Raw genomic sequence first — 23,653 nt, forward strand, 5'->3', positions numbered from 1 at the left:
TACATCCTGCAGAGAACACCCTTCTTCCACTCTTTCTCTCAGCTGAGGAGCCACCAACTCGGGCTCAACAGTTGCCTGACTAATCGGGACTTCTTGGGGGTCAAGCTGGGCTTCACCAGTTCCAATAGTGGCGTTCTTCCCTAATGGAGCAGAAACTCCTTAGCTCTCGCGTGCCTTAGTTAAAGGTTGTCCACCTTCCCTTTTTGTTTTTTTCTTTTTCTTCTGGCGCCTACTTGCACACACTGCAGGGGCAGCACCTCCAGAATTCTTGGGAGAGGACTGGAGCTGGACCAGTTTCTGTTTTGGGCTCTGTTCAGCCTCTGGGTGGTCATTTCCAACAAGACAGTCAAGGGGGAGGTCTGTATTGACCACCACCCTTCTCCAGTTAAGAGACCCATCTATCTCTATAGGCACTACAGCTACTGGCCTTTCAGTGACTTTCCCTGGGATAACACTTACCCTGACAGCCTCTCCTGTGAAATACTGGTTTGGGAGGACCAGCCTGTCATGCACAACTGTGTGACTGGCACAGGTGTCCCCACGGCAGTGTCCCTACAGCATTCACTAGTAGGTGGTGGAAGCGTCTACTCCCCTCTGGAATCACCAACTCACCTGTTGGGCCCACTCTCCAGTTAAAGGCTATGAGGCCCTCTTCATCTGAGGAGTCATCCATAGTGGCTACACTGCCTACCCCTGGGGTCTTACTAGTGGGTTTGTTTTTGGGGACAAGAGGTTTCTTTGCTGTGGTGTCCTGTCTTTTGACAGTTGTTGCACCATGCCTTAGTGGGATCCCGGTTTTTACCCTGGTAACCACTCCGTTTTGTGAGGTGTCTTTGAGCCCACCCTCCTGGACAGATTTGTGGTGGCCTAAGGATTCCTTCTCTTTATTTCCAGGGTAATCCATCTTTTTCTGTTGGGGTGAGGGCGGTGGGCTTCCCTAACTGTCTTTTGGTCACCCCCTCCAGTTTTGGCTTGGACACCCTAGTTCTCACCCTATGATCAGCCTTCCTCCCATATATTTGGGGGAAGACTGACCCCCAATTTACTAGGTACTGGTGCAACTTTTCATTGGCACAACTACTCAAAATGTGTTGTTCCATCAGCAAATTGTACAGCCCTTCATAATCATGTACCTTGTTGCCCTCTAACCAACCACCTAGCATATTTACTGAGAAGTCCACAAGCTCTACACAGGACTGACTGTGGGATTTTTGATGCCCCCTGACGTTTATGCGGTATTCCTCACTGCTAAATCCAAAGCCCTCAATCAGGGCACCCTTCATGACATCATAGGGGTTAGCATCTGTTTCACTCAGTGTCAGGAACTTATCCCTGCACCTTCCTGATGATAATTCCCATAACAGAGTGATCCAGTGCTTCTTTTGGACATCTTTCCCAACGCAGGCTCTTTCAAAGGCAATTAACCATTTCTGGATATTATCTCCTTCTTGGTAGGGGGGGGGACAACTACTTTTGGAATCTTAGGTTGAAAGGTCTTGCTTCTGCCACCAGAGATTGGTGCTAAGCCCATCTCTCTTCTTTTCTTTTTTATTCTAAAAGTGGAGTCTCTAAGGCCAACCTTTGGGCTAACTTGTCTAGAGCCACAGCCTCCTCTTAGGGGGCTCTTGGACTTGGGGCAGAAGAGCTACCTTCTCCCCCATTGTCCACAGAATCTTCTACCCCCACAGATGCATCATCATCTATTTCATCTGTGGGGTTATCTTTTTCATACTGAGCCACCGGAAGCCTAAGCTTTTCTGCACAGGGACTTTGTTGCTAGTAGGAATTTGACACAGTCTATAGAGTTTCCTTAAACGGTCATAGATATATGCCTGGTAAGGGGCCAGGTCAAGTTCCTGGCTCTGGTTCTCAGCATGTGTCTCCTTTACCTTACTAACACTTACTACTGTTGTAGGGACCTAACCAGGGCCCTAACCGTTATTTTACAAATTTGCAAAAATTTTGCCAATTGGTAAAAAAAAAAAAGCAATTTAGCTAAAGACAATTTGAGTTATTCGTGTGCTCACAAATTGACAAAGTTATATCAGCAAATGCAAAGTCTTTATCCCACCTCTGATTCACCAAATGTAGGAGGCTGGCCCTCTATGTAGTGTACAAAACTAGGCACACTGTGCAGAGGGTCCGGGCAACAACACACTGATTTACAGAGGTAAAGACTAGACCACCTAATGCTCTAATGTTTATGGTAGTTTGGTAGAACAGTTAGGCTAATCTTGGAGAAGTGCAAAACATTTGTTGTACTCATATCAAAACATGAGACTGCATACTCAAAAGAATAACTTGAGACCAATTTTTATAAAAAAAATGTAAGACCAAGATCATCAAAATCTGGTAAGTACTTTTTAAGTTATCAATTTTTCAAGTTAATTAATGGAGAAAATACTTATGAATCAGGCAGTGCATTTACCAATGTCTACTTTTGCTGGTATATTAAGGTCGTCTGTAGACACTATGGAACAGCTGGAGAAGTTTGCCCGCTCCTGGTTTCAGTGGTAGCAGCTGCAGAAAGTTATTAGAGCTGGTGCCAGGCCACTGCGGGGGACCATTTGGAAAAGCACTGCACAGGTGGACTTAAAAGTAAGTCTGGTAGGTCCCCTTAGAGTGTCGATGTCACAAGGGGTGGAGGACCTTTAGGGCACAGCCGGATATTTGGTGCAGGGCACAGGACGGCTGTGTGCAGAGCGAATCAGTGAGCCAGGAGCTGTATGCAAAGGTGCTCTTAGAAGCAGAAGGTAGGTCTCTTCGAGGGTCGCTTGCAGGTCAGCAGGGGCATTCTGGCGGAAGGTCCAGGTGGTTCCTGAAGTCCCTCGACTGGTACTTCCTCCTGATCCTTTTTCAGTCTGGAATGAACTGTCCTTCTGGGTGTCTGATGTGAGGTGACCAATAGCTAGGGCTATTGCACAGTCTGCCCACTGGAGGGTGCAGTGGCACCAAACTTGGCACACTGGCAGGGGTTGTCCTCTCGGTCCAATGGGCGAAGTTTCATCCGGCTGCGATGTCCGGTTCCTTGGTCAGCAGCCAGTCAGTGAAGTGGCCTTCACTGGGTCTTTGGTTCCTTGATGTTGTAAAGTGATGCCTCTACTCTGGAGGGAGATCTTTGGCGATCTGTAAAGAGTGGAGGTCCTCCGGGGGTTCATAGAGCCTGTCCAATGTCCAAGCAACCCTTCAGCGGCACTTGTCGAGTTCTGGGTGCAGCAGGCAGGGTTTGGAGCCTTTTCTTGGTGAAGTAGGACTTCAGTTCTCGAGCCTTGGGTCTTTTATGTTGCTGGTATTCTTTTGTCTTTGGAATCTGATTTCTTGGTCTATGAATGCCCACTAAATACCGTATTTAGTGGGCATTTTAGGGGGTACCTAGTAGTGACCCATGGGTCATCTAATTTAGGGTGGCTACATCCACTAAGTAACCATTTCCTGTGGGCAGAAGTCATTGTCCTACACCTGTTTGACTATTTTCCTTCCATGAAAGATGGAGGAAAATGAAATGGTGAGGTCATCTTGCATGGAACACCTTAAGGGTGATGCAAGCAGGGGCTGACCACCTCTCCTGTCCATTGTGTGTTTTCCCACCGTTGCTCCCGCCAAACGTGGGGGTTTTCGATGGGGGAGGCCATCTGCTGCTAGCAGCAGGCTTGGGGATCGAGTTTCAAGGGCAGTAAGCCCCTAAAAGCTTTTAGGCAGGGCTGTGCATATTCCTAGTGGAGGTGGGGTAGTACCTCTGCCCAGGAAGGGCTTTGTTCTCTGGCCCCAGAGAGCAATGGCTCTCTCCCCATGGTCCAGAATCCTGTCTGGTGGTGGCAGGCTGGTTGAGACCAGCCAGCAGCCATCACAGGGTAGTTAGCTTTTGCACAGGGCACCTCTAAGTGACCCCTGATTATATTCTTTAATAAATCCAATACTGGTAGGTAATAAATCTGATACTGGTACCAGTTTGGATTTATCATTCTGTGTTGTTTGATATCAAGCAACCCAGGGTTTAGAATAGCCATCATATAGCTGGGAAACTCGTACTGACCAGTGTCTAGCACATCCATTTTAAATGGCTGCTCTGTTCACTTACTATGTCCCATGTTTGGCAGGGACACAGTAGGGCCATATTGCTCATTCAGCTTTGCCCTCACATACAGTTTAGTGCACCCTGCCTTAAGGCTAGAAAGCCTGCCAGAGTAGTGACCTACCTATTTTACATGCCTAGTATAGTGGACAGCGCACACAGCCTGTGTGCCATGTCGGTCTGCATTTTGGGATTGCATCAAGACACTCAGGCTGTAATGGCAGTTCTGAGTGTATCTGGATGCATGGCCCTTGAGGGTGGCACAATATGTACTGCTGCCCTTAGGGACCTACCCTTAGTACCCCATGTGGTGGGTACCTAAGTACCATTTACTGAGGACTTATAGTGGCAGCTAAAGGTTTTGCCAGTTGTATCAATGCCTTTGCAATTTTAGGGAAAGAACACCGGCACTGGGTACCTGGTTACCAGGATCCCAGTGCACTCCAGTCCAAGTTGCATACAGAAACCAGGCAAAAAGCAGGGGGGGGTACTGCAACACGGTACCAGTTTCCCACAATGTATATAGTATTTATGTAGTGCAAACCTAGCCAAAAGGCATCGGAGTCTTATACATGATAAAAGGCAAGCATGAAGTCAACGGGAAATAGAGGAGGATGGTGGATTGTGGTTGGTTAATGAATTATGAATTATGAAGTAGTGGTCTTTAAAGAAGTAAGTCTTCAGCTCTTTCTGAATTGGAGCAGGTTTGGGGTGATTATGATGAATACAGAAATGTTTTTCCAGATCCAGATTTCGTACTTCATTAAGTTAACCCTGTGATGAGACATGTTGAATCGAAGTAATGCAGTTTACCGATAAGTAATTTTGACAATATCTATAAAAGCTCAAAGACTTTTGTCAGTTTTTAGTGACCACATCAAAAAGTACACTATTTAATAGCATTTGTGCAGTTGGGATTTAAAGAAAACGCCTCCACCGTTTGAATTTCAGACATTTAAACAACATGTTTTTACATGTTGATTTGCAGGAACACATGGGCTAGCCGTAACCTACTGTTGCCGTGGAGAAGAGGAGAACATGATGATGCTAATTGCTCAGAAGTGCAACCTTCAACTGCTCTGCCTCCCTGGTATGGCTTTACTGTCCCCTCTATTCATATCCAGTTCCCTGCTCCTAATTAGTAATGATTGAGTTAAATGACAAAGCCATTATAAGTGTACAGCATCCATTATCTTCTGAAAGGTCGATTTTGTGCCAACATGAATGCAGAAGATTTTTATAAAATGCAGTTAACGTTTATGCTGTCTGCTGTCACTTCTGTTATTTTTTTTTTTTTTTTACTTACTTAAATAATGCTTTGCTTGGTATAAATTAGCACTTATTTTGAAATGTGAAAGGAAAACCTATGTTAAACTGCAAGGTCACTTTTTTCTTTTTTTAGGCACATCTTCTGTATTTTTTCTCAGTCACTTTACTGTATTTGTGTTTTTTTATCCATTCAGCTAGTGCTTTTTTGTTTGTATAAACAATGTATCTTTTAAACTCTTTATGAAACCACATGTATTGCCATTCTAGCCTCTGCAACTCCTATAGGGGATAGACGTTTTTTTTTTTTTTTAATTAAGTATTAGTATAGTATTATCCACCTCAAGAAATGGACTTAAGTGTGTAGTAAGTAACAGCCGTTATTACAGCTCCCACCTCGATTGTACCACTGTTGAAATCCTAGGAGGGAGCAAGGTGACAGAATAGTATTAAAGTTGGCAGGGAAATGCAAAATACTCGCACAAGGACATTTCCAAACAAAATTATTATTAAACGTGTAGATTTTTCTCTCATTCATTCCTTCAGTGTTGATGCTTACATGTATTGTAATTGTTGATGGGAGAAATGTGTGTGTGTGTGTGTGTGTGTGTGTATGTTTCCCTTTATGGAGTTGGTTTATATTTTTGTCCTATGATGAGAAACACTTGTGTGTAGTTTACGTGAATAGCGCAGTGTATGTGACTGACTACAGGCATTGGTGAAAAAAGATTGCTGGACTGGGTTTTTGTTGTTACAAATGTTATGTTAAAAATGGAAAACGGGTGTTACCTGCTGGCCTTTTTGGTTTAGCACTTGCTGGCTTAAGCTGAATCTCATTTCCTGGTAAATGATGATTTTCTTGACATGACCTCTATCTATATATAGATATTACCCGCTAGCAGTCGCCAGTATATAGTTGTAGTTAGGGCCTAGTTTCCGTAGGAACAGTGTTTTGTGTTTGGCCTATAACTTTGACGAATCTTCATTACATTTTCAAAACGTACGTCTTAGTAGGATCAGCTGCTGTCTTAAAAGTTTCAGGGTGATCCGTCAAGCTGGGTGGGGCTCCCAAATGCGATTTTCACCTGCATTTTTTCACAGGGATTTTGAACAAGACTACAGCCAGAACCGCTGGACAAAATGACTCCAAATTTAGCAGAAAGTCAACTCTTAGACAAGAAGGTGTGCTTTTGTGATTTGGTGTAAATACGTTCAGTAGTTTTTGAGATATTAGAATTTTAAAAAGATAGATATCTAGGGGTGCAGATCCAACTATCCCCGTGCTGATAGCTGATTGTCTGCCAACACTTCAACTGCGGCCAACCACTGCCACGTAGGGCCAAAGGCCATGTGTGGCATTGTTGGATTAACGTATAGTAATGAAATTTACTTTACCTTAAAAATCCCATAAAAATTAGTTTAAAAAGTCAAAGGGTACAGGGGCATTATAGATATATTCTGAATTTACTCGCACAAAACCAGAGAAATTCAGCCGTTATATTTCAAGTAACTATAACTTGAGGCCTAAGGTACCTATAACTCGTGCCCTCACCATGCACTGCCAATAACCCCAGATAATACATCACTCATGAAAATGTTTATAACGTCAATAAAAATATCAATGAAACATTAGCAGTCAAATTAAGGAAGAGAAAATTGTGCATGGCGGGGGCACGAGTTATAGTTACTTTAGGCCGTGAGTTATAGTTACTTGAAATAACTCGAACTGCAGAATTTCTGTGGTTTTGTGCAAGTGGTAAGTGAAATTCTATGTTTTTTAAACTCTATTTCCTAACTATAACATCCCTGTAACATTTGTGTTTTTCAGAGAGAAAAAAAAACATATATGTATATGACCTACTGGCGTTTGCCAAAATAGTTAGGTCCATGTTTCCATAGAAAAAACTTTTTTTGACTTGCCTATATCTTTGGCACCGTTTGCTGAATCTTCATAAAATTTATTTTAAAAAAGTGCCCCTGTGATTCTTGTTACGCATGAAAAGTTTTAGAGTGAACCATCAAGTGGGAGCCGAGAAAAAGGAGGGTTAAGAAAACATCTGCTTCCGATGTTAATTCCCATAGGACCTTTGAATACAACTACAGCACGAGCTGCTGGACCAACTTACACCAGATGTGGCAGAAAGGTATGTTTTGGTACGCAGATTACGCTTTCACTTATCTGGTGTAAATCTGTTCAGTAGTTTTTGAGATATTAATGGAAACCCTAATTTGTATATCTGGGTGGAGCCTACTCACAGATCTCCTGGTGGGATCTGGTTGGCTGCCAGCACCTTAACCAGGAAGTGCTGGCAGCCATCTTGGGACCAATATCCATAATAGCACCCATTGAAATGTAGCGTAGTGAATGGCAGGTTTTGTGGGTCACAAAAACAAGAACATATGAAGGGTGATAACAAATTTTAGTTACAACATAAATCATTTGATGATGATACCATACTAATTTTAGGAATTGTGGTGTATTCTAAGAGTTTACCCTGCTGGGATTTCATGAATCATGTTTACTCTCAAACTGTTTTCTCATGATTTTCCCATAGATGTTATGGAAGGTGCTCCAAAAGCTAAAATGAGAGCGTATGTTATGTAAATTCACACCATCTTTCTTAGCCATATGAGTCTGACATTCTCAGTAAAACATGTTTTTCCTACAGGAGTAGGTTGTCAGTTGATTCCCTATTGTTCTACTGCAGCATTCAGTGTGTTCTATAGAACAACTAAAGCGCTAACACGTACTTATCACAAAATTGTGGCACACCTGAAGTCATCTTGATTGAATCAAACTGGTAAAACTTAAAATATTTAATATATAAAGGAACTGAATAAGGGGATTCATTTTGTCATAGAAATAATGGTTATTCCTGTAGGGGAAACAGCTTTTACAACGAAGGCTGAATCCCGCATGCCATTACAATGGCTGGGTTCAAACTAGGGTGGCATGGTGAGCAAAAGAATTGATGGATTAAACCCAGATCTGTGACTGGGGGTGAATGTTTGATTTGTTCCCCATTCCGTACATCATTTGTATTTTTTGCTTTTGGAGTCTCTGCTTAGCCAGGGGTGGAAGGCTTCATGTCCATCGGTCTGGCCAGTCCAGTCCCCTACCTCCCCCCCGCCAGCAGCCTCCAAACCATCATAGTTTGATGATTCCCCTCCACGTTCCAGTCAGAGGTAGGATGCACCATCACCTGCCCCGCTAGAAGCAGGGGTGTGGAATTCCTATCGCCCTATGCCCGGGACATATTGTTTGGGGTCAAGAGCAACAAGTTCATTTTGTCCTTTGGACAAGTAGGCCCAACCCCCTGCACCACAAACCCTTTGGCTGCCAGTTTACAGAGAAGGGAACTGTGTGCAGTTGAGGTAATATGTGTGTCCATATGTTAATACTGTTCGAACTTGTATTTATGGTTCATTAATGAAAAGCCTTCATTATTATGTAGTAGGCAAGTATTTAAGCCCTACTATAGTAGTATCTCTGGCATAGTCAGAGAGGCTATTATCATAGCTCTTACATATTGAGATTGCTGCCATAATGTGCTGCCTCACTACATGGCACATTTTGTACAGGACAAGTAGATTTAAGAAGCAACCTGTCAAAATGGATAAGTAGATATTTTATTAAATTCCACACGCCTGTGGCAGTCCATCACATCAGACAGATGGGTGTTGCAAATAGTCAAAGGGGCTAAACCCTCCCCTTCTAGACAACTCCTCCATTCATGCCACCATCCTACAATATGATGACAATAGGATGACAGACAATCACCTGGCACTTCTCCGCAAGGAGGTTACAGCTCTCTTGGCCGAGGGAGTCATAAAGCGGGCCTCTGCACCAGAAGTAGGTCATGGTTGTTACTCCTGCTACTTTCTGGGATCTTCGGTTCCTCAATGGAAGGAGAGGTTCAGAATGCTCACTCTGGCTCCGGTTCTAGCTGCCCTGGACCCAGGACACTGGATGGTAGCATTGGACTTGCAGGACACCTATTTCCATATTACTGCCCTGCCTGCCGTCTGACGTTACTTGCGGTTCATGGTAGGCCACAAGCATTTCCAGTTCACTGTGCTCCTCTTTAGCTTTACCAGCGCCCCTCAGGTGTTCACCAAGGTGATGGTCGTGGTTGCAGCTCATGTGCACAGGTCAGGGGTTTCAGTCTTCCCCTACCTCTATGACTGGCTGTCGTCTACCACCTCCAGACTACAGCAGAGCTCCTGCATTCACTGGGATTCACTTTAAACCTGCCAAAGTCACACCTGGCTCCCTCTCTGATGCCCCCTTTCATCGGAGCTGTTCTGGACACACTGTAGTTTCGGGATTATCCTCCCGAGCAGCGAGTCCAGGATATTCAGGCTATGATTCTGATGTTTCAGCTTCTATCCTGGATTTCGGTGAGAATGACTCTGAGACTGCTGGGCTTCATGGCCTCCATGGCTTATGTGGTCTCTGCAGTGCGACCTGAAGTTCCAGTGGGCGCTCTGGACTTGTTAGGAAGAGTCTGGTATCCTGAGCTATTGATCATGGCCATAAATCCTCAGATCAGGCTGCCCCTTTGGGAGGATATTGTGTCCCAGCAACAGTGGAGGGTTCTCCACCCGAACCTGTCCAGTCTCCGCCTTCTTGCATGGAGATTGAGCGGCCGAAGTTGTCAGCTTTTGACCTTCCACCCAAAGTCTGTAATGTTATCTTGGTAGCTAGGCGTCCCTCCACCAAAACTGAATCCGCCTATCGATGGAACAAATTTGTGGCATGGTGTACGGACAAGTCTTTTTACCCCCTCTCTTCCCCTTTCCAAGGTCCTACTGTTTATACTTTCTTTGGCCCAGCAGGGCTCTGGTTTGTGCACCTTCAAAGTGTGTTTGTCTGCTATATCTGCATTTCTGAGATTACATGACTAAACCTCCTTGTTTAAGTCTTCTATAGTTAGTAGGGGCCAGATGTACCAAAAGGTTTTTCCCATTCAGTGTCAATGGGAAAATGTGTTCGTACATATGGCCCTAGGTTCCTTAAGGGTCTTACCCATATGTTTCCTCCATCACCATTCGTAAATCCCAATAGGATATGAATTTAGATCTTACTTTCCTAGTGTGTGCTCCTTTTGAGGCGCTCCATAATTGTCCTCTCTGGCTTCTGGCATTAAATACAGCCTTCCTTGTGGCCATCTGCCCACAGGGTGAGTAAACTGCAGGCACTGTCATCTAAGCCACCTTACTGTTCCATCTATCTTGAGAAAGTAATACTTGGGCTTCCTTTTTGCCAAAAGTGGTCATGCCCTTTCATTTCACCCAAGCCCACAAAGCAATCCGCAACGCCGGACCAGCATACCTCAATGAACGACTCACCTTCCACACCCCGAACCGACAGCACATGATGGTCCGAATCCTCGGGGTCTGTATGATGCTAGATAAGAGGCCCACCTCCAGGCAACACCAAGTCAGATGCTGTTATAGCATTGAACATTGGAGGGGCCTAGTTGAGGGAAAGGATAACCGGAAAGGAACAGCCAGGAGGGAGATCTGAAAAGGAAAAGGTTAATACAGAACATGCATTAATAACCATGCAACGAAGAAATATACACATTAATGGCCTTTATCACTTTTGAAATTGCTCTCAATCTAAAATACCAGCAAAGAACTACTACACTCAATGGCTCTTCTGAGCGTCTGTGGGCTATAAGCAAAAGTAGAATGCCAGGTTCTCACAACACATGTGCCAGAAATTCGAGTTGCGCCAAAGGACACAGGCCACCGACAACCTTTCTCACAATGAGCATATGCCAGGAGCTCCACACTAGAATGAGAATCTCTCTCACCGAAATCCTCCTATGCCAAGAACCATAAATCATTACTGAAACAATAGGCTGATATAACACGCACTCAGAGAAAACCTGAAATTCAGTAGTCTTAATAACAAACGTCACACAACACTTGTTTCACTAAATGTGTGGGCGAAAACAACAACCACTATTATCACTGTCCTTTTAGTCAAAAATAACATTGCAGAATATAGCGATACTGTTGATTCATAGCACGTACATAGAGAGAAATAAAATAACGCGCTCACAGGGCAATGTGAAACATGCGCAAGAACTACATTGTAACCATTCAAAAGAAATGACACGAAGAACTGTTATTTTGTTCCAAGGAAGGAAGTGTTATTGTAATGAAACGAGAAGCGGCCGAGGGAACAGCCGTTGCCTAGCAACGCTCTCGGTCTTCTCAAATACCAGTAAATAACTCCGAACTCGGAGTTCACCAAGAGGACGGGGAGGCCCATTGGAAATCTCTCACCGCCGTGAGCCGGCCGCTCGCATTAAAGGCATAGGGTGGAACCAGGCCAAATCAGGAGCGAGGGAAAACACCGGGTCCTCCGAAGAGCTCAGAATAGGAAGCATCGGCTGGAAGGGTGTGGCAGCTATATATAGCCCGACCACACCCAAAATGGCCGCCACCCAGGAAAGCTGGGAAACAAAGTCCTCTGCTACCTCCTCATAGGTCGTGTTGGTGTCCATGGTCCATGATGAGAGCACTGGAGCCACCAACGGCCCAAACGTCCTGACAGGTGGCTTCTACTGCAAAGGGGAGGTGGCTCAGAGCGGTATGCAAATGTTGATAAGGGAAGACAGAGGCGGGGACCGTGTGGCCGAACAGAGAGAACAACAGTGGGAACGGTGAGGGTGTGCTCATGCCTGCGCGCCGCCGGGGTCCTGACAGATATCTTCGATCTTGCGTTGAAAGAAGGTGGCAAGGAAATCACAGTGGTTTTGCAAAGGTGGGATGTCGTTGGTGCTGGAGCTGGGGTTGGAGAGTTCCTTCACGATGTTGAAGAGCTCTTTGCTGTTGTGCGCGTTGTTGTCAATGCGTTCCTTGAAGGAGGATCTCTTGGCGGTCCGGATGAGCTGCTGGTGCCTGCGGATGGCGTTCTTGAGGGCCGTGTGGGTGACCGGTGTCTGTTCTAGGTGCCACTTCTTATCGAGCTTTCAACCAGTCTGCTTGGAGGTCCGGAGGTCGATGGTGAACCAGGTGGCCTTTCTGACAGTATGGTTGTTTGGGGGTTTCTTGATTGTGGCGAGAGTGTTGGCGCAGTCGTCGATCCATTGCCTGAGGTTTCTGGCAGCTGTGTCAGTGTCGGTGGTGTCGGCTGGTGGGGCTCGGGCGAGGGCAGAGATCAGCGGGTCGTTGGTGACCTTGTCCCAGTTGCAGCGGGGAATCTGTTGCGGGTGGTGGTGTGTGGTGGGTTTCTCGAAGATGAAGTGGATGCAGCGGTGGTCGGTCCAGTGGAGTTCGGTGGTGTGGCTGAAGGTGACGTGGCTGCTGGCAGAGAAAATGGGGTTGAGCGTGTGTCCGGCGAAGTGGGTGGGTGACATGACGAGCTGTTTGAGTCTGAGGTTGGTGAGCAGGACGGTGGAGTTGCTGTCATTGGTGTTCTCGAGGTGGAAGTTCAGGTCTCTGAGGAGGATGTAGTACGTAGACGCAAGCGCTTGAGTGCTGACGTCAGCGATGGAATCACTGAATTGTGCTGTGAATGATTGCATTGTCTGATTATTTGTGTACACCCCCCTAAAAATAAGTGTGCTTCAATGTCAGGGCTGATTGATCAGTCTTCATTTTCAGTTTCCTCCTTCAATAGTTGCCCTTTCCTCTCCTTACCTCATCTTTTTTTTTTTTTATTCTTAAGAGGATATTACAGCTCCTCAGGTAGTGTCAAAGGGCCGTATGCTTGCAGCTTATTTCACCTGCAGTGTGCCGCACTCTGCATGACCGCCCATATAAACCAGAAGGATATTAAGGAATACTTTTGTCCTCAGTGTTTTGTTGTTTTACCATTCAGAAATGACCAACACATTAGTTCTAAATGTGGCGCCCATACTTGAACTGTAAGTCAAAAATAGACTCTACATAATACCACTGCAAAATAAAGTTTTGATACTTAACTCTGCTGTAGTAGGAAAATCACACCATATATACCTCATGAAGGGAGGTTATTGTGCCCTATAGGTAATGACAGTTTTGGCAGTTGAAGGCAGCAAATTGAAGATGGAGCCAAGGGCATGACCAAATTCTCTTAATAGGGAATGCTCTTTGGTCATCACCTGTGTTCAGCTGTGGCAGTCTAGCTTCAGAGAAACTGAGGCTGCCCACCCAACAGCCTTGAATTGCCTGTCACCTGTATGGAGGGAATTTGCATATTGCAAAAGTATTGCAGATTCATCCGATCACCAGATATTGTGTCCCATTACTAGATATTTTGAGAAACTGAAAATATGATGCCATGCATTGCTACCATAGAACCTGGCTGTATGCCTTGAAAAGTGCTCTTGGAATTTGGCTCTCTGCCTTAAAAATTTTTTAACGCAGCTCATGATCTGAGTTGTTGGTTGGCCTGACACAGATTGTGACCATAGTAGCTGGTTGTCCTGGCACCAACTGCGACAATGTTGGAATATAAACTGGTGTTTATGATCAGAATATCCGTTTGTCTTTTACCTAAGAGAAATTCCATGCCCCACCTCAAAGGAAGGATGGAACCAGGGGCAGGACCTCTATTGCTGTCCTCCTTTGGATTCAAGAATAAACTCTTAAAAATGATTAAGAAGCCTACTGTTGCTGTATCTCAGAGTAGAAAGAGGTTGAGTGCTGCATGTGCTGTGGACCCAATTTGAACTACCATCTAGATGCACAAAGACCAACCAACAGCAACCCCCACAATGAGATTCTCCTTTTTGTGGGATGAGCTTGTTCCATTAATTTAGTGCTGTGGCAGAAGCCCATCCCACCCAAGAGAAAAGACATTGATGCAGGGAATTGCTTTGCCAACCCTCTCTCAATGACGCACCATGCAAGAGAGTTTCTTTGACCAATTTGTTAACCAAAGGCTGCCTCTGAACTTGCCCCGTCATTTTCCTTATGTTGCCATTATGGACTTCTGAGCACCTGTTGCTGGCAATTCACTGTGCAACTCAGCCACCAATTCTCATCGCCAGCATCAACTCCTGGAGATGATCACCCTCACTAGCAAATCTAGTGTGCTTGCACCCACTTTTTGGTTCTTGAGTTTGGTTCTTTAAGGCTAAGGGACCCTTCTTCAGTCACCTGTGCTATATCCGGACAGTCAGCCCTGCCACCTGAACCTCCCCGTTGGCAAACTGCGAGCACCAGTGACCAACAGTGCAGCTACCTGGGTCACTTGCAAACTACACTTGGGGCTGCAGTTTCACACACACTCAAAAACTAGCAAGTCTAAACATATTCACAAATCTGTCAACTTTTGTATCCAAATAGACATTCAGTACCCATTCACATCAGCTGTCAACAGGCAGGTGTTACTTCTCCACCATAAATCAAAAATGAAGTTCTTGTCATTTCATTGACCAGTCCCATAGTACCAATCTACTTGTCCAGAGATAGGTGCAGTAATTATACAGGTATTTTTCACTGGGCCGCACCATATCGACATTGAGAAATGCAATAAGGTTTGCAAGAGCCAAATTCATTTGGGTCTCTCTTAGGTTTTGGGTAGATTGAAACAGCTGCCCCGCCGCAGATGGCATCACCCCAAATATTTAAATAAACTGTTGGTGTGTTTCTAATAAGTGTGCCAAAAACGCCTAGTAAATCAGCGTAGTGAAGATGGTGGAGATAGTTTCAGCATTCTACAGCTGTGATGTCTTACTCTTTAAGACAGGCTCTCTGCTTTATTAATAACGTTTTTTGGTTAAATGTTTTCTATGTGTTACTGAATGTATAGACCTTCATAAAAATCTTGAGACTGTTTTATTTTTTTCTCTTTTGTAATTCGCATCTGTACTGTTGATCTTCTTTGTCATGGAAAGTATCTACTTTGCCTTCCATACATTTGTGCAATTATTGGTCTGCTGTTGTGATTCATCTAATGAAGGTTCTTCTGGTGACATTGTGTCTTTGGAAGACGTTGAGGTGGGTGGGTGTGCTAGTTTATTCTCACTAGGTTGTTTATAAAGGGGTAGTCTGGTCCTGAGACCTTCAAGTTTATTCTTTAGGAATGTCGAATATGTAGTGAATTGTCTTTGGGTGGTGGTTCACAGTGGGAATCTGGTTCTTGAGGCCCATCACCTCCTGCATAGATGTGTAGGCAGGTTACCTGCCTTATTAGGTGCATGTGTAATTGATTTGATTAATGCATTTTATTAAACTGGGAGGTTGTGTGATGGGTTTCTACCCTCAGAAAGGCCGAACTCCATGACCAGTACCTTATTAGGGTCTGGCTTGACAGTGCAGCTGTTGCCAGACAGTTATATGAGCATCACTAGAGTCCCGTTGGCACTTCCCACGTTGGGAGCCAGGAGTAGATGTTTTGATTGGGCAGTAGTTGTGTTCTTCTACAAAAATGTGCTTGCCCTCAATGTAGCTTTGATCATTTTGCTTATTAGTCCAACTGCCTGAGCTTGAACTTTCAGGGGCACACACAACATTTTAAATCTATTAAAGTCTCTTAGATAACTATATAAATTATGTTGTTTTCTCCGGCAGTAGCACAGATGGGAGGAGGGCAGTCTTGGAATTTTTTTAGGCGTAGCTTGACCTTGCAATTGTCATCTGCCCAGTTAACCAGCAACAGTGATAATATACAGTTCTTTGCTTCCACAGAAATACATATACATTGTCATGCTATCTACGTGTAATGCTTGTACTTGTAAATACTTGTAATTATCAAGGAATATTCATTTGAAGCCAGCCTTGCAGTGCCAACTCTTGCTACTAACTTGGTTGAGAGCCTTGAAAGACACCGCTCAGGCGAGGTTTCTGCTAATTATTATGTGGCCAATTTTGAAGCCCTCCTTCTGGCCTTGTGCCCTTCACAGTGGTCACAAGCCCTCTGTACTGTAGTTTTAATAAATGCGTGCAGTTCAGTCCATCGTTGGTTATTTTCTTCAGAAGGCCATGCCTGAATGATGAAAGTAATTTCTTGGTTTAGCCTGCTAGGTGCCTCTGCCTCTGCCTCATAAAGCAAGACAACGTTGTCGAATGTTTTCTTGGTGCTGTCATAATTTGGGGCCAGGTTATTTCCTACTGTTGATTCCTGTTTTTTGTACCAACTGCTAATATTCACAAACATCTTGCATTCTCACGGCTGCCATGTTCTGTGCTGCACCCATCCGAGGGAGAACGGTTCTAGTTATGTGCAGTCCAGCTGTTAAACGGATCAGCTCCCTCGTTGTACAGCTCTGAGTAGCGCATGTCGGTTTCGCCACTGTGTAAAACTGCAGATGTGAAAAGTATTTGCCATGTAATCACTGGGCTGCTTAGTCTTCTAGTCATTGCTGTCTGTACCCTTGAGCGCTGTGACCTTTAGTGTATGGGTTCCCTTTCCAAAGGCCGATGATGTCATGGAAAACCACGTAATGTTATTGTTGTTTCATATGCTCACCGACAGATGTTTTCTACTTTCCATTTCCTCTCGACCTACTTCCTTGCAGGCAAGTATGGTTTTTCTTAACTAACGTATCAGTTGTTTGCTTTTTTCTGTTTTCCAGCGGAAGAAGGATCAAAACACGTTAACTAGATAAACCTATATTGCAATTGCCTTTAGCTGCTAAAAGGGCACACCGTGGAGAGCGGGTGTTCTCTAATCCTATTGATATGTGCAGGATGGTCGAGATTCCTAGAAGTGAACAACATCTGCAGGGAAAAAGCATGTCTGGAGGGAAACCTTTGCTGCAGAGTTGTACAGAAGCCTGACTTTCCGAGAAAGAAGCCTCTGAAATTCTCGCTCTTGCACTATAACTATTTTATACAAATACTGCGCTTTTCAAAGTGGATTATCTTTGCAGCACTTAAGTGGAGTTCGATAAAGACTTCCTTTTCAGGGGCATGTGTTCTTGACATGAAACTCCACCGGGCCTTTCGGTGACGTATTTCATCTAGTGCATTGGGTTTCTATGCAGCCTCTACTGAGCACAAAAATGCCCTTGGCTGCTAGTTCTGGGAGACTACTTATTTCTTTTGTCACAGTATTTTGTTTACATTCATTCCTTTTGTTCTTCCACTATATCATGTAGAAGGTAACATACTGAAATTCTAACTATCCCTGTGTCATCAGGCACACCTTTATCCAGCCCTGGCTGGTTAACCAACAATACTTTGTGTGCCAGTGCTTGTAGTTGTGCTATGTGCATTATAGGTATGGTTCTGTAAGTGTACTTGAACAGCACTGTTGTCGAGTAAGCCAGTGTAAGAAAACTGGGCTCTTTGGAGATGCCCCCACTTCTTGCCCCCATTTGAACCCCTCGATGCTGTTTTTTTGACTGTGATAGTGCACTGAGACCTGCTGCCCAGGCCCCAGTGCATGTGTTCTCTCTAAATTGTCATGTCAGCATGGTAAATTCCTGATTGCAAAAATTTTCTCCTTTGTAAGCCCCTAGTAAGTGGTACCCAGGGTACTCCGTGCATAAGTGGTAAAGAGGTCCCCAGAGCTGACGGACAAGGTTGTGCCACCTTAGAGGACCCAGGCAAACTACTGATGGCAGGGCTGTCATTGAAGACTACCAAAGAGGTGCAAACTGCTCAAGTTCGACTGCGCCTTCACCATGAGTGGCACAGTCCCATGCATTTCCTTACATATATGTCAGTCACCCCTCAGAAAAGTCCCTGCAGCTCAGGGTTCATTATATTTGAGGTGCAGGCACGTAAGCATGAGCTTATATGCCTCTATATCGTCCTTGCCATTAAGGTACACTGTAAATGCAGGACAGTCCATAGGATAACATGGGACTTAAGGTACGGTTGACCAGGGCTGCTAGCTCTATTATGGTACCCCCTAGATATGTTGAGTTTGGTGTTAATGTGCCTTCTCTTCCCCCAGCACAAATCTGCACCCTGGTGGCGCACTAGAGGTTGCCCACCTGTTTGCCACCCTCCTTTGTGCTCTGGCCCAGCAGCCCGCACTTTTTCCTGCGCTTGCTGCCACCAAGACAGAGTTCTGACCGCCTGCCTGGCAGCCTAGGTTCTCCCAGAATTCAGAACAAAGGGCTGAGGTGGGCAAAAGGTCACACCTCCCGCCCCCAGCCAGGCTAGTAAAGAGAGCCATTGGGCGGTGAACTCCAAAGGGTGCACTGCCCCTGATAGCCATGAGCACTGTCCTCCAGCGCAGAAACAGCACCCCCCCTGCCCAAATGGCACCTTTGCTTGTGGACAGGCGGGAAATTAGGTATGCAGGACTGTACACAGCCCCAGCAGGCTGACCACACTTCTATGGGGAGCAGCCCAGTCTGTGCACTTAATTTTAGTTTCTGCCATCTTAGGAGTTGTAGAATAGAGGGTTCTAGGTAGCTAAAGGGGACCTGTCACACTGGATGTGGTCACCTCTGTGGCAGATTAGCTGTAGGAGCTAGCTGCCCATTTGCCACTGGTCTGCCCACCCCTAGTTCCCCTAAACCCAGGATTTAAGTGACACCCATCACACCAGAACCTCAGATTTGATGAACTAATTTCAAAGAAGGACACACAGAAGCTCTGCATCAGTGACATCTGGACACTGCCCACTGCTCCAAAGCAAAAGAGGGAAACTCTGTCCCTGAGGCAACAGACTGGGAAATGCGTGATCGTCCTTGGCTAAAACTCATCACTACCAACCAGAAGGATCCTTGTGGACGCCAGAGGTACCCTCAGGCTCCCTTGCGCAGGAGGACACACATACCCTGCAAACTGGAGGTAAAAAGACACTCTGGAACCAAAGAATCGCTGGCCATCGGGCCCACAGAGGGATCGACTGGATCCAGTTTTTGAAGTGCATTGTGGGAGTCGTAGGGCAGCTTTCCACAAAGTTACAGGCTGCTACCACACCAGCCGGACCTCCAGATGTCTCCAAAGCATTTTGCTGTGGTTACCGCTACCAACCCTTGTTTGTCACCAATCAGGTGGCTGACCCCTTAACTCAATGCTGCAAGAGAAGAGCACTGCCCAGCACTTGCGACCAACGTCAGCAACAACCCCACAGCTGAGTTTTTGCATCCCCTTTGTCACAACACAGTGTGTATGTAAAATCAGCTACAGCGCAAGACCTGTTCAGCATCATGGACAGCCAGAACAACTCTGCACCCATACCCCACGGACCTGGTAGAAGTCAACTGACTGTGCCCTGGACTGCTCAGGACTAGCTTAACACTGCAAGGGTACAAAGTGCTAGTTTGTCACCAGTGGCATGCTTGCCACTGACTTCAACGCAAGTCCCCTTCAGCACCATGGACAGCCAGGACTACTCTGCAGCTGGACTCCACGGGCCAGGAAAACTGTTCTGACTGTCGTGGTCTGGTCTCAGTGACTGCACTAGCTTAACCCCCCAAAGGTTCAATGCAACTTATCCAGTAAGTGCATTTTTGCAACTTATGACATTTTCCCATTTACTTCACGTTAACGTTTAAATTCCATTTCTTCAGTGATTTTCTATTGCTTCCAAAATAGATAACTCTAGTCCTCCCAAACCTATACTGTTGGTTTTGGTGCCTAATTTATATATAAAAATAAGCTCTATTATTCTAAATTGGTGTTGGATTACTTTTGAGTTGTCACTTACTTTTTGTCCATGCTTGTGCTGTGAAATGCTTAACACGTTTCTGTAAACAAACCCCGATTGCTCTTTGTCAAACTACCAGGACTGAGCTAAGGATTTGGTAGTTCGAATCTGAGAACCGTCTCTGAAGTATTGTGGGAGTATTACATTGTGAGGGCTAACCCCGGCACCACCTAATACGCCACTTTCCTATAGCCAGGTTTGGATAAATGTGCTTTGATACACAATTGTCGTTAACTCTGCACGATACTCTTCCAATGTTTCTTCAGCCCATATTTGGTTTGTGTGTTCTAGTTGTTTGGAGTGTTGACGTTAAGACATAAGTTGACCGCGTGCCATGCTTATGTTTTTCAGAGCCTATCACAGCTGATCTAATGGAAGATTCTCCCAGGTGGGACGTTGAAGTGACACCTCTCAAGCAAGCAAATACTTGTCCTAAGAGTGGCGTTTTGCCCAATGAAGCTATGACTGTCACCAGTACGAGTACAGTTCCACAGAGTGCACATGAAAGCCCAACTGGTTTAATTTCTAAATCCATAAAATCAAATTTCAAGAAGGGTCCAAAGCAGAAACATACCCTGAAAGCAACCACAGAAGAATCAAAACTGAACCCTGTTATGAAAGGATGTATAGAGGAATTGTCTACAAAATCAGGTCCTGACACCTCTGTAGTCCCCACTCTTAAGAAGAGTTTAAGTCTTGATGCAGGAAAAGGACAGTTACTTAAGAACTCCTCTGAAACGGTTGAGGACCAAGACACTTTGGATCATTCACGTCCGAAAATACTTTCCTTAGCTTCTTTTAAGCACAAGAGTGACCTCACCTTGACTTTTGCTGAATTGGTGGACGATTATGAGCAGTTCATCAAGGAGGGTTTAGATAAACATGTAGAGATCATCAAGGTTTACACAGGGCCTGGTGAGCATGGATACCCTCAGCAGTGTGAGGATCCTAACACGGAAATGATCGGTGACTATGAAAAGGAAAGAAATTACCACCCTAATCTGAAAAAGAATAACAGCTCTGAAACTGAAAGGACCGACTGCCCTGAAACTGAAACAAATGACGACAGTGAGTGGCCTGGCCGCAGTGGCTCCATTGCAAATTCTAGTGTCCGTGCAACATATGGTAGTAAGAGTGAAAATGAGTCCTTCAGCTCCAGCTCCTCATCAGACTATGAGTGCCGTGAGCGGTATCTTGAGAATGAGCCCTTAGACAAAGAAGTGCATGAAACTGATAAACCACCCATTGATTACACAAGGGATCAGAATGAGTTTCTTTCTTCATCGAGCACAGACCATGTTCAGCCAAATAGTGCACCGGTGGCCGATGTGGAACATTTCTCCCGTGATTTGCAGGGACTCTCAGAAAACAGACCAATCACAAAATCTAAAATGAGCCGGCAAAAGCCAGTGAAAGTAAAGACAAAGCGGTCTAAAAGCAGTCAAGCGAAGCATATCCCAAACAATTCTCAGAGAAGCAGTCATAAGCATAGGGAGGAAGAGTTTTCAGCTACATTGGAGCCTAGAAACCCAGGTTTCCCGTCATATGAAAGGGAAGCTTATGAAGATTACTGGCGGTCCTATTACCAGGCATGGCAGGACTACTATTCTGCGGCCTCCAATCCGTACTACAGAAACTTCTGTAAGCGGTCCAGCTGGATGGCTGCTTATCACATGCACTCTGTCTACCTCAGAGAACTGCTGAAGCACTGACGTATCTCTTGCCATTTTAACATTAGCCTTAGGCCTAATGAACAGTAAAGTTCTAAGGCAGATGGTGTTTCTGCAAATTCATTTTGTAATCTTTTTTCAGAGTTATTCAAAATACAAAGACAAGCTTTGTTTGGAGAAGTTAGCCACATCAACAGTTAAGGCAACGTAGGCTTGACCAGTTTAACCTGATTGAAAAACCCCTACAAATCAAAACAGACCAATAGTTTTTATAATGATTTATAAATACATGATGCCATTTGAATAGATAGCTGTGCTGAATGATAACAGTGCTCCAGCTACACACCTGTTTCATACTGTGGGTAACTAGTACCTCAACTATGTGTGCTCAATGTTACTTTTTCTTTTATTACAAATTCAGAATAATAAAATCAATCTGCTGAAAAGCCATTGTGATGATTTATGTTACATGTGATAGAATCTGAAACTAAGGATGATATACTATCCCAAAAGCTTATTTTGTAAGTCTCAACTAATGTCATGTTTTGAACTACAGGCTACTATCATCTTTTAGATATTATAGCTTCTAGATATTTATGCATTTTCCAAACATCGTTTTTGGTTATATCTTCTATGGAAATAACATACTTAATTTACTAATTTGTTCTATTCGTCTACTAGCATTCTTTCATTGTCCATGGTAAATTTGAGGAAGAAAACAATGTTTCAAAAGTAACCTGTGCACTAGGACGTGATTTCATTCTCCCTTTTGGCTCTGTAAGATAAGAGGCTTGGGAGCAAGCACAATATAGAAGAGTGGCTTCTCTGCCATCTCAATGTCATCCTGCAGAAGGAAAAATTCAAGATGCTTATGTTGTGTTGGCCCTAGACCCTGGAGGCTGGATTTGGCTTTGGACCTGCAGGATGCCTATTTCCATATCTCCACAGTTCAGACCCACCTGTGCTACCTGCGATGGTCCAGGAGCATTTTAAGATCACAGTGCTCATTTTTGGCCTTACCACGGCCTCTCAGGTGTTCACTAAGTGATGTCTGTGGTCACAGCACACCTTCAGAGGTTGGTGTACAAGTCTTCCTATAACGAATGGCTTTTTTAAGGCGAGCTCACTCCAGGCGAAGGCAAATCCCATAATATTGTTGGGTTCAGTATCAACATGCCAAAGTCAGACCTGACTCCTTCGTAGACCCCCCCTTCTCATCTGAGCTATTCTGGATATGGTGCAGTTTTGTGCCTTTCCCACACAGCAGAGAGTCCCTGACATTTGCCTGTCAAGTGTGAGAAGTTGTTCAGCCTCTTTCCTTGATCTCAGAGCGGATGACTCAGAGGCTGCTGGGATTGTTGGTTTCTTGCATCCTGCTGGTAAAATATTACAGATGGCATATGTGGGCTCATGGAACCTAAAGTCCCAGTGGGCACAACACTAGGGCAAGAGATTTTATCCAGATTTTGGAGAAAACTGTAAAAGCCCTACAGTGCTGGCTGCGGTACCTTAATTCGGTCAGTATCAGGCCCTTCTCCTTACCCCACCCAGATTTAGCAGTAGTGATAGATGCATCGCTTCTGGGTTTGCAAAACTATCTGGTAGAGGTGGGGTTCAGAGGCTTCTGGTCTCCTTCAGAAGCTGAAATCCACATCAGTTTTTTGGAGTTAAGGGCAATTTGCTTGGCCTTTATACCCACCATCAGAGTGAGGCTATAATCCGATTACTTCAGCAATTACACAGGCACATTATTTTAGCTCTGGCCTGCAGCTTGTTCCCTTTCACTCCGATACATGACATTTTTATTTTTATTATTATTATAGCAAAAGCTTTATTTTGGTGGTGATGTTTTTATTATTTTATCAGTTGTCCTTTCGCACAGAATTCTGTTATTCCTTTCTCTGCACAATACTTTCACTCTGTGCTTCAATCAAGGCTGAACGTGATAAGTTTATGAGTTATTAATGGCACAAAGTGTTCATCGTGTCCCCAACTCTTATACATAGAAATATAAGTGTTGTCAAGCTACAGCAGTTTTCTCAGAACATCAGATGTATGTTATAAAACACCTTGCTGCCCCCTACA

The 23,653-nt window shown here is 44.7% G+C and overlaps 1 protein-coding gene across 1 annotated transcript in view; it reads left to right on the forward strand.

Moving 5' to 3' along the window:
• DDX20 (DEAD-box helicase 20) overlaps positions 1–22,018 on the forward strand; it is a 181,766-nt gene extending 159,748 nt beyond the window's left edge. Inside the window, exons 10-11 of the mRNA XM_069238660.1 lie at positions 5,061–5,162; positions 20,250–22,018. Of these exons, the coding sequence (XP_069094761.1) occupies positions 5,061–5,162; positions 20,250–21,610 (1,463 nt within the window). The 3' untranslated portion in view covers positions 21,611–22,018. The remainder of the gene's footprint in view (positions 1–5,060; positions 5,163–20,249) is intronic.
• Positions 22,019–23,653: the final 1,635 nt, after the last annotated feature.

Source organism: Pleurodeles waltl, chromosome 6, assembly GCF_031143425.1.
Source record: "Pleurodeles waltl isolate 20211129_DDA chromosome 6, aPleWal1.hap1.20221129, whole genome shotgun sequence".
NCBI classification, from domain to species: domain Eukaryota; kingdom Metazoa; phylum Chordata; class Amphibia; order Caudata; family Salamandridae; genus Pleurodeles; species Pleurodeles waltl.